The following is an 11,293-nucleotide window of genomic DNA, read 5'->3' on the forward strand; positions in this document are numbered from 1 at the left end:
TTTCAACAAATCAATAAATGAAAGTCCAGAATGTCACAGAGAAATTGTGAAAAAGAGATCCCCAGGGATACGAAATACAAAGATATTACCTCTGGCTCTGGAAACCTCTCAGCCCTAGTTTTCAGAGAGGCTGTACCAATGGAAATATTCTTGCACATCTCCTGCAGCAGCTGCTGTGAGCTGCAGGAGGCTGGAGAGGGGCTGTGGGGAGCTGTGATCCCAAAGGGCTGCAGAGGAACACACTGAGCTAATTATAATGAGTGGCAAACTCTGTTATCCAGAGTTCATCAAATATCAATGGCTGGTGACACTGGTCACCATGGGTGGCAAGTGTCAAGGAAAAAGCAGCATCTAAAGAAATGTGAGGAGAACCCCTGGAGGATGCACAGTCCTTCAGAGGATGGCCCCAGGGACACAGTCCCTGCTCTGTGGCACTGAGGGCAGGGATGCCCAGTGACAGTGACATGTGCCCCAGAGTGCCACCTTGCAGGAGCCAGCCTGGGGACAGACGTGTCACTTAACTGCAGCTGCTTTGTGCCAGCCTGTGCCCCACTCCATGAAAAGGGAAGGGCAGCATTGACCCCATGGAGAGCAGGGCACCCACTGTGCTCCCAGACACTGGAGCTGCAGGTCCTGGGCACTGCAGGCAACAAGAGTGGGAGCAGGGATGGAGAAAGCTCCTTCACCAGAGAGCACCTGGCCTTCCTTAGAGATCCAGCTACTCTCCCTGCATTGAGGGTCAGGAGAGGCAGCACAAATTACCTTCTCTGCCTGGGCTCTGTGGTGCTGGTCTCCTCACCCCCTGCAAGTGCAGCTCCTGCTCTGACCCTTGGCAGTTCCAATACCTGCCCAGCACCATCTCTGAAGTCAGTCAGTCTGGTGCCAAGACCATAAACTCATTTTTTACTCTCCACTCTCCTTGCATCACACAATTGCTCAGCTTTTCTAAGCAGCAATCTTCAATATCTCATTACTCTGTCAGTTGCCATTACCAAGTGCCCACAGTTCCATGGCATTCACTTCTTAATTTGAGCCAGCTGGCAGCAGCTCCTTACCCAGGGGCAGTGAGGATACCCAGCTATGAGCCCCAGCAGAAATCAGGGATCTCCCTTTTAAAGCTGGAGGAGAACAACCAAACTCTCCCCTGTGCTCCTCTGCAGAACCCTCCCACAGGTCCCTCTGCAAACACAGAGTTTTGATGCACCTTTCATTTTCATCTTGTACAATAGGGAAAGAATAGACACTAGCTCTTGGGATTTTATCTAAAATTAAACTGCTTTTCAGGATGTGGAAGGATCCTGGGGTTGGGCTCTTCTTTCCTTAAGCTTGTTACCTTTCCAGTTCTCCCTTTCCAAGTCATTTAATGAAGACTCATCCAGGTTATTCCAAATGTAAGGACTTGGCTGGGCTCAGTGCAGGTGTTCAGCTTTCCACAGGCACAATGTGTGCTGCTCTTTGGTGTATGGTCCAGTCCCTCAGGAACCAAACTATTAATATTCACAAGTTAGGTTTGTTTTCCAAAGCTACTTCAAGCTTACCAAGGCATGGATCCTCATTTATCACTTACCTGTGATTTATTTTTATGTTGTTTTTGTGAAATTGTTTGTAATCTGGTGGATACTGCCATGCCAGCTTGCATACCAGGATCACTTCTGCTCTAAGTACAACTTTTCCAAAAAAACCTCAAAAGTTTTTCTGATGTTTCAAGTGTATCAGCATCAGACCCAGCCAACTGAGCAACATTTAAACACTTGGATGTTACTATCAGGAAAAACAGTAATACTGACAATAGTCCAATCAAAAAATGTGAAGTATGAATGCACAGACTTACCATTTTTGTCAGCTCTTCTGAAAATCTAGAATTGAAAGAGAGAGAGAGAGAAATGTGTTTACTGTGTTGTCCAGCATGGGGGTGAAGCCCTTTGCTCAGCCCCACACACAGGGCAGGTTCAAGTGCTCCAGCCCCTCAAGACCCAGTTCAGGGCTTTACTGAGCTCACCCTCCCCAGGACTCAGCTCATCTCCCCCAGAGCAACACAAATTCCAGTGGAAGAACTGGAATAGCTGGTGGAAATGCTTTCAGCACTTCCAGCACCTCCCTCACTTAAGGAAGCTGAAACCACGAATCCAACACCAGAAAAATACACACTAAAAGAAAAAGAAATCCCAACAGCCGTGCAGCCAGTCCAGACAATTTCTCTGGAGTCAATAAAATCTCTTAAACCAAGTTTCACAGCTCTGCACTTCTGAAAAAAAATTATTTACAATATTTTTTTTAAAGCAAGTCTCCTGCGTGGGAAGGAGATTATATTTAGACTTAAAACTACAGCGTGGAGGAACAGCCCACAGAGAGGAATCAAATGGCCATTTCAGAAGGAAAAACACTGCAATAATGTGTAGCACTTTAGAACTTGCCAGGGAGAAAGAGAGCAGAAACAACTGCAATTTTTTTCACCAGTCTCATCTGAGGAATTGTCCCCTAACACTGAAATCAGCTGGTCCCTTGGAGGGCCCTTGCTCTAATTGGGTTTTTAACCACACACACTGATTACACATTAATTAGCTAGCCCCACTTACTTGATGCATATGTATTGCTTCATTTTACACAGTCACACCCCTTAACAAAAATCCTCTTGTGGATCTTTGGGGTCCATCCTCAACATCTGGTGTCCTTTGTAGGTGGCTGTTCCTCCACCCCCACTTTTCAGTAAGCCCAATATCTTTGTTTTGCATAACTTCTGCTTTGTCACCCCTGCAGAGCTGAGCTGCCATCCTGCTTGTGTTTTGCATGACTTCTGCATCCCTAAATTGCATCCTTCATCTGCTTCTCCAGGGCTGTGCTGTTTTGCTCTACTGACCTTGCCAATAAAATGCAATTAATCGCAAAAGGCCTCTGCAAAGGCTGGAAAATTACAGGTGCCTGCCAAAAATGGCCACTAGCACAGGTTGGCCATAAATTACCAAAAAATTGACATGGGCAGAAAAGGTAAAATATTCTCATCATCTCTTCAGGCCTGACCCTATTAATTTGAGCAAGAACCGAGATTTTAGTTGTACAAAGAAATTTCCCCGAGGAGGGAATAAAAGCACCAGCAAGACAGATCAGAGTCAGCCATAAAATAGAATCTCATATTTCCTGGGTCACAAAACCATTAAATAAAAGAAAATACCAGAAGAGAAATTGCCGCACAAAACAAGAACCCCAAGAGACAAATTGAATTGCAGAATATGCTATTTCACTGAATATGGCTTAATTAAGGAACATTAATCATTCTTTTGTCCAAAGTCCTTGTGAGGCTGTGCAGCCTGGGGCAGAGTCAAAGCAGGACTTTCTGGTGTACTTCAGCAGAGGCAAAACCCCTCTGCCTGAGCCAAACCAAAGTGTTGGGAGTCACAGAAACTGCCTGCAAGGATTACAGCTTGTGACCCCTCTTGTGTTGACCTCCATTTTATAACAGCAATTAGAAAGTTTGGGAGGGAAAACCCAACCTCTCTCCACACTTACAGATTTCATTGATGCTGAATTTGGGGTTTGAAAGGCCAGCCAGTCATGGCTTGTCTATGGGAAGCAGGAATAAAGCCCAGCAGGACCCCAGCAAGCTGCATGGCTTTAGCACACATCCCTCACTGTGCTCAGCGTGCCCTGCCCACTGTATGAAATATTCCTCTTCTCATGGCTTGGACACCCCAAATCCTCACTCCCCATGAGCACCTCCAGATGAGGCAGCTCTCTTCCTGAATGCTGGTTATTTCTGGGCTTTTTGTTTCATCAGCACATCCTTCTGCTGCTCTTCCCACTGCTTTAAAACCAAGGCATTACAGCCAGGAGCAGTGCCTGTCCTAGGTCCCAGGGGAGATCACCATCCCACTAAGCACAGCTGGCAGAGGGAAAATGGCAAGGCAAAACCAATAGGAAAAATGTAAATTAAAGCAGGAGAAAGGCTCAACCTGCAGTGCTCTGCTCCATGGAGCTGTTTACCTTGCAAGGAATACTTGGAGCAACAGGAAAAAAAATTTAAGAAATGGAAGAAATGTTTAGAAATTGAAGTATTTATATCCAGCTTCACTAAGTGAATATTTTAGGGCTTTAACTCTCTCAGATACTCCCTAAAGTATGACTATTAGTAAAATGAACATGTTGATGTGTTGATGAAAGATCACATCAGCTGTGTTACTTATCAAAGTTTATTCTACAGGACCAAGCTGCTTGGCTTTTATTGCTAATGAGCAGGATTTATTCTTTCAACTTAATTGAACCACCTAAAATTTGCACACATTAAAAAAAACCACAAAAACTGGGACACCTGGAGGGAAAAAACAATTTAAGACAAAGTCATCTGTCAGCACAGGCAGGCACTGCATCAAGGTATGAGCACTGGAATGAGCATCGGGAGGCTGATAAAGATGTAATATAGTCTGTGATAGCTTGGCACTGCTGCCAAAAATGCTGCTGCTGTGAAGACCCAGGATTTATGCTCTAGCTCAGCAGAGTGCCCTCCCCCACACAGCCCAAAGACACCTTCTGCTCAGGTCTTGGATTAGTTGTTCACTGTGGGAAGGAGGTGGTGAGCTTTCCATAAGGGAAAGGTGTGAGATCTGGGGATGGAAGGGAAACCACAGCCCCTCACAGCTTCCCTACGGGCCAGAGAGCAGATCCATGATGGTGCCAGGCTCCCAGGGAGCTGGGGGCTCCTCCCAGCTCCACAATAAAGGAGCACCAGTGGGGCTGCTGTGTCATCTCCAAGGCAGAGCTGCAGAGCCCATCGAGCCCGCAGCAGCTCCATCCCCACCCTGCAGCAAAGGCACTCAGACTCGGCCAAGGCAGCAGCCCTGGAGGTCAGGGAGAGAGGAGCCAATGAAATATGGATGCAGAAGTGCCCTGTCCTGCCAGGCCCTCAGCAGCCATTGGCTCCCTGTGCCTGCACGTGGCCCGGGCCCATCCCCTGGCTCAGCCTGGCCAGGGATGCTCTTTCCGCTCCATCACCCCCTGTTCCCAACCGTGGGGGCAGTGCAGGATCTCAGATGGGAGATGAGGAATTATCCACTGCAAGTACCACAGCCACCATCTCCCCCATCAGCTGTGCTTTGAGGCTGTTAAGCAAAGCTCCTGAAGCACAGGCTAAGTCACACAGTGAGCCCACAGGATGCCCACAATGTGGGCATTAACCCATTTCATGGGATTTATACAGGCAGTGCATTCAGTTTGCTGTCTGTGGCACACTTAACACATTTACCAGTGGTTTATATTAATATAAACACTATTTTCTCTAAAGCAAAGAACTTCTGTCAAGATTTCCAATAGGTTTTCTCTAAATGTATGTTTTTGCTATTCTCTCAAATGGCTACTACAGATATTTAGCTGCCAGGAGTAAGCAATTCAAAACCCTGGTGGTAATAATAAACTTGAAAAAAAAATATGGCTTCAAATTTAAACATTTATATCTGCCTTCTCAAAGCTCCTGGATGAGAACATGCCACACTGGAGGCTTCTTAATGAAGGGCTTCTCACGAATTTTATTAAATTCACAATAGCACTCCCCTAAGAAGCCCAAGAATTATTAAAGGTTTGTGGAGTTTATAATCCCTTCACCAGGCTAATAAGATGTTGATTTAAAATAGAATGCAGCTGAGCTGAAATTCTGTTTTCCATCATAATCTGGCTGCAGAATAGAGGACAAACATAATCATGTCTCATGGATGAGGAAAGCCTATAGATGAGAAGGCATCCAGAGACCCACACAGACCTAAAAATATTATTGAACCTCATACTATGTTCCTGCATTCCTGTTCTGGCTTTCTGTTCCTTCCCTACAAGTCTTGACACTTCCTTTGGAATTGAGACAAGGTTTTGTATCAGGTGTGGCCTTTATTTCTCAAACTTGAGGCACCAGTAGGAATCTCCTCTCCTGCAGCATCTCTCTGTTGCTCTTTCTGGTGAAAATGTGAGAAAATAATGACCTGAAGCTTTGTCACTATAGACTATGTCTTTAGACATCCTCAGTTCAATGAGTGCTCCCCATGCTAGGAGAAAGGTTTTATTTTGTGTTTCAGTAAGGAATATACCGTTGGTGTAAAAATACTGTCCCATCTGCACTGGTTCCCCACAAAACAAGGCTGCTGCAGAGCTCCAGGTCTCTGGGCATTTTCCCACTTCAAAGCAGATCCTTTTTCTTTTTACCTTCCTCCCCAAGAGAAGAGCAGCTGACACCATGTCCCAACCTCTGCTTTCACTCTTACCTTCTCTTTAGACTTCACCTGGCTGTCCTAAATTAAAGCTGCATGAGAGAGGTAAGAGTTGCAGCTGATGTTCTGACCTGCTGACGTTCAGCACTAGAAGTTACTTTTCTGTTCAGCTGCATTTCAAGCACCCACTTGCAAAGGCTGGAGATCAGAGGAGAAGGGATGGAGTCTCCTGTGTGATCATGTACCTGGCAGTGAGCAGTTCCTGAAGGAAGAGAGCCTGGCCTGCCCTGGCCCTCCTCTCCAGCTGTGCCTGCAGGTACAGCTCAAGGGAAGATGTCAAACCATGGATCTCACAAAGGGAGGATAAAGGAGGAGGAAAATAGCCCTCCCAGTTCACTCACAGTGACGAGGTAAACAAGGACAAGGGAAGGGGAATGAAACAACCTTGGAAAAAAAAAACCCAACAAACCAAATGAAAACAGAAAGAAAAAGGTCAAAACAGAAGAGGAGTGAGAAGGGATTCCTGGGATTCTTTTGGCTGCAAGAGCCTTGCTATTGAGGGCTGTACTGGAAATCCTGTCATTGACAGAATGGCTGGAAATGGCAGTTCTGGATGTACATTTGGAAATGCACCATTGGCGCAACCTAAATTCTCCGTATCTTCTATCCAGAACCTCACCCAGTCCCATGGGGCTGAGGAAGCACAAACCAGAGTTGGCCACATAAGTGAGGTTGCAAGAGGAGCCATAAGAATGAGAGATGGATTTGAAATTATCTTTCTGTCAAACAATAAAAAATCAGATAAGGGTCAAAATTACTTTTCAGCAAAAGACAGGGTAGATAAAACAGAAAGCTTCATCTGGTCTGAAATGAATGGAAGCGTGTTCTTCAGGAGTGTTTAAAATAAAGCCAAAAATCAATGCATTGGCGAGAAAGGAAGCAGGGAGGCCAGTGCTGCTTGGGGCTCACAGTCCTGCATGGGGATGCTCATTCATAACCAAGGCTGATCCTTATTTTAGATGCCAAGCAGGATATGAGCTGTGAACCAGATGGAGCATCTTCAGCTGCAGCTGCAGTGACTGACCTGCCTCAGGTGCTCTGGAGTTCACACCTCTGCTGTCAGCTCAGGCTTTTGGCAGCGACAGAAGGCAGGAGGAGATGAGCAAGGGCAGTAGATCAGCCAGCTCTGAAGCACTCCCAGAGAGAACAGCACCTGCCTGGACATTGCCTGTGCCTCCAGGGCCATCCACCTCAGCTCTGTGCAGCACATGCACTCATTCACACTCAGCAAATACAATCTCACTCTGGCTCACAGAGAATTTACACCCACATAATACATCCTGCTTTTCATAAGCATTGTGACAGTGATGATTTGTTCTTGACTGGAAAAGCCACCATCTCCTCTTGTGGGTTGGAGCAGCTCTGTGACAGTTTTTCATACAGGGGGTTTGTCCTTGTGGGTGCAGGAAGCCCCAGATATCCTGTGTCCATCCACAGCCTGTGCTGTGAGTGGGAATACCTGCTGCACATTGCACATGCTGCCAGCCCTGAGCCTTGGGCTCCTGCAGCTGGAGCAGACCCAGAGAAGGCACCTGAGGGTGGGCACAGGATGGGTACAGACCCCTGGCTCAATCTCAACCCCTTACGATGATTTGTCCAATGTTGTAAGAGCTGACCATTCATTCATTCATTCATTCATTCATGCTGAACTAGTAAACATTATTCAACCTTTTTTAATCCTTTACCTAAAAGGCCTGAGGCAAAGTAAAGGAAAAGCACAGAAGGCAGCCCAAAGTTAAGACTGATCCTCCAAGTGGCAGCAGCCAGGCTGATGGCAGAAGACACCTCAGCCCCTTGTTGTGCTTTGTTCCTCTTCAGCCCCCAGTTTTGTCCCACAACAGCACAGTTGTGTCTCTTTGGTTGGAAGAGCACAGGGAAGTTTGTTCTGAGACACCAGACACCCTCATGGAGAAGTCAGAACCAGAGCACTGGGGATGGATGAATTAAAAGAAAGCCAGAAGAGGAAGAAGAAGTGACTAAGGTTCCATTAGTGTCAAAGCCATTTCACCTAATTCACAACCGAGCCCAAGCTTTCCCCTCCTCCCCCAGCCCCCAAGAAACTGCCCACATAGCACATGGAAACCTGTTAGCCAAACATAAAATCTTACAGGTCTTTTACTTCTTCCTCCCCCCTGGAGAAGCTGCACTGCTGCACGGCTGGGGCTCGCTGCTTCCCCAGCACATCCATCAGCAAAAATGTGAAGGAGTTAAATGGAAAACAGGTTATCATCCCTGAGCATTCAGTGGGATGCTTGTTACTTTCATGCTAACGTGTGAAAATTAAGCTAGATAGGTGTTCCCTGTTGAAACCCTTTGTATGAAAGGGGGGTGTGCAGTGCACTTGAAGAGCCCATTACAGCGAAGCCACAGCTTCAATTGCCTTTGCTATTGTGCCTGGAGAAAAAGGAGAAAATCAAATTCTAAGGAAGGAGGGAAAAAAACCCCTAAGCTCTCAAATCTTACATTTCCAGAATCCATTTCTACTTTCAGCAGGTGAGAAAGGGCTCCCAGTACCATTGTGAAAGGGAAAAATGATCAGGAGCTGCACGCCCAGCCCTATTGTACTTCCCACTGAAATAATACAATGCTCTACTGTGTTTCCCATTCTGAAAGTTCATCACTCTTTTCCTAATCTCAAAGTGAAAAAAAATCACTTAAAGATAGTAAAATTGAATGGATAAGATACCATTTTGGTGGCAAAACACTCCTATCTCAAGAAACCTCTTACATAAATTTAATGTTACTTCCTAATTGCATTTATGCTCTGAAACTCAGATTCCAAGTTATTGTAAAATTTCAGCAATTTCAGGACCGATGGAAAAACAAAACAAGCCAAAACCAAAACAAATCAAACCAATAAAAAATAGGGAAAAAACCCCCAGGAATTACCTCCTGACCAAGTTAACTTAAAAGAATAAGGGTGTGAGTCGCACTTGTCCTTTCTGTTTCCCCAGAAGCTCACTCCCCCAGCCTGCAGCCGCCCACCTGCTGGTCCCTAACACGGGCAGGATCACCATCCATCCCTCCTGCTCTCTGAGCTGCTTCTGGCAACCCTCTAGACACAACGATTCCTCAGGGAACCTCAATGCCTCTCAGCTCAGGGGTGCTCAGAGATGGAAGAGTTCCAGACTCTCCAGCCTATGCCAATGCCTATGGGTTCAGCAAATTATTTACAAAATGTAAGGGCTTGCCTTGGAGAGCTACTACTGCCTATCCTGTCTCTGAGGAGAGCATGAGTTATCCTTTACTACAGCCAATGCTTCAGTAGTTTATTTTGCATTCATTACTTCTTTTTTTAGTTATTTTTTTTAAGCTGGGAGATAGCAAAACAGAGGATCCATGTGTTTAATTACTGGATGCTGCAGAAAGACTGTAATTACACCATTTGCACTCCGGCTGATTCCACCCCACTCTCCCAATTCATTTAAGTGCAAACAGCCTCGGTAGCTCCCTAATCAGAAGGTCTATAAATACAGCAATCGAGGCACTGAGCACATCCCTACAGCCCCCCAAGCCAGGATTAAACACCTACAGTGCATCCTCAGATGCAGGACCTGGGAAAAAGGCTGCAGAACCGGGGTGCACTCCCACGCCCAGCCCGTCCAGAGGGTGCAGGGAACGGGGCACCCCAAAGCCCAGCCAGCCCCGGGAGTTCAGAGTCCTGCCGAGGAGAAGGACACAAGCTACATCTCTGCGCCCATCCGGTAAAAAAAGGTGCGGGCTCAGGAGAGGCAGCGCAGTATCCACACCGCACCCCGTGCCCAGCCCGCTCCAGCAGATGCAGAACCAAGGTGCAGCTTTTCCCCAGCTGTCCCAGAGAGCGCAGGGCAGGGGGACAGGGGACCCGGGCCACCCCGGCGGTGCAGCACCGGGACAAGCGGGGGCACGACCGGGCTGCAACCCCATACCCTGGGCAGCCCAGGGGCACAGATCTGGAAAGAAGTTGTTAAATCTGGGCACCCCTACACCCAAGGAGCCCGGGCGATGCAGGAGCTGGGCTGCATCCCCTGCCCATCCCATCCCATCCCAGCCGGCCGAGGATGCAGGATGCGGGGAGCAGCCCTGCTGCCGAGCCGCCCGCGGTGCAGGATCCAGGTGAGCTGAGAACCGGGCTGCAAACCCTGCTCAGCTGCTCCGGGAGATGCTGGAGCCGGGAAACAACAGCGATCCGAGCGGCTCCAGCGGCTGCGGGACCCCCACGCCCACCCAGCCCCCGGGATTGCCAGAGCCGGGCGGCTCCGGGGAGCGCAGGAGCATCCCCGCTGCCGAGGGGAGGCAGGAGCCGGGCTGCGGGATGCAGGGAGCACTCACATCGAGGATGACGGAGGTGCCCTTCCTCTGGGCGGCGGTGGCTCCCGGGGCCAGCAGCTCCCTGTCGGCCAGGCCCTTGTCGCCCATCCTGGCGGCCGCCCAGCGCAGCAGCCCGTCCAGCCCGCGCAGCGCCGGCGCCGGCTTCCGCAGCAGCTTCTGCACCCCGGCCCGGCAGTACCGCGCTGCCTGCTCGCACATCGCTCAGCCCGGCCTCATCCCGCCGCCGGGACTCCCCCTCCTTCTCCTCCTCCTCCTCCTCCTCCTCCCACGGCCGCTCGGCGGGCAGCGGGCGGGTCCGCGGGGAATGCTGCCCGAAGAGCAAGGGGGGAGTTTTGGGGTGGGGGGAGGTCAGCCCCCCCTCCAACACAAAGCACCTTTTTAGGGATTTTATGTCGAAAAGACTGTATCCGTGTTCTCTCCCCTTCACTCACAGCAGATTTTAGCAGCTCTTTGTGAGGGCAGAAGAGAGTAAATTTGTTGCTAGTGAATAAAACTTGCCCCTGCACCCCTATCCCTCCTCCAAAAAGTCCGTGTTCAATGAATGGTCAGTGATTCCAGGTGGGGTATTGCAGCATCTGTGGCTACAGCACTAACCACAGTGCTCAGCTGGAAAATATTCCTAACCCTGTAATTCTGTATTGTGAGGGTATTTCTTTGAGATACTCCTGTGCTCAGCTCCAGCCTCTAAATCAGCAGGATTAGGCTTGCAGTAAAGGCAATAAGTCTTCTGGACAAAATGG

The 11,293-nt window shown here is 48.4% G+C and overlaps 1 protein-coding gene across 2 annotated transcripts in view; it reads right to left on the reverse strand.

Moving 5' to 3' along the window:
- NECAB2 (N-terminal EF-hand calcium binding protein 2) overlaps positions 1–10,751 on the reverse strand; it is a 70,829-nt gene extending 60,078 nt beyond the window's left edge. The window contains exons 1-2 of one of the 2 annotated variants that reach the window (XM_030955922.1): positions 10,554–10,751; positions 1,832–1,856 (exon numbers count right to left, since the gene is read on the reverse strand). In XM_030955922.1, the coding sequence (XP_030811782.1) occupies positions 1,832–1,856; positions 10,554–10,751 (223 nt within the window). The remainder of the gene's footprint in view (positions 1–1,831; positions 1,857–10,553) is intronic. The other variant, XM_030955924.1, reaches the window with a different exon arrangement.
- Positions 10,752–11,293: the final 542 nt, after the last annotated feature.

This window comes from Camarhynchus parvulus, chromosome 11 (assembly GCF_901933205.1).
Source record: "Camarhynchus parvulus chromosome 11, STF_HiC, whole genome shotgun sequence".
In the NCBI taxonomy this organism is placed as follows: domain Eukaryota; kingdom Metazoa; phylum Chordata; class Aves; order Passeriformes; family Thraupidae; genus Camarhynchus; species Camarhynchus parvulus.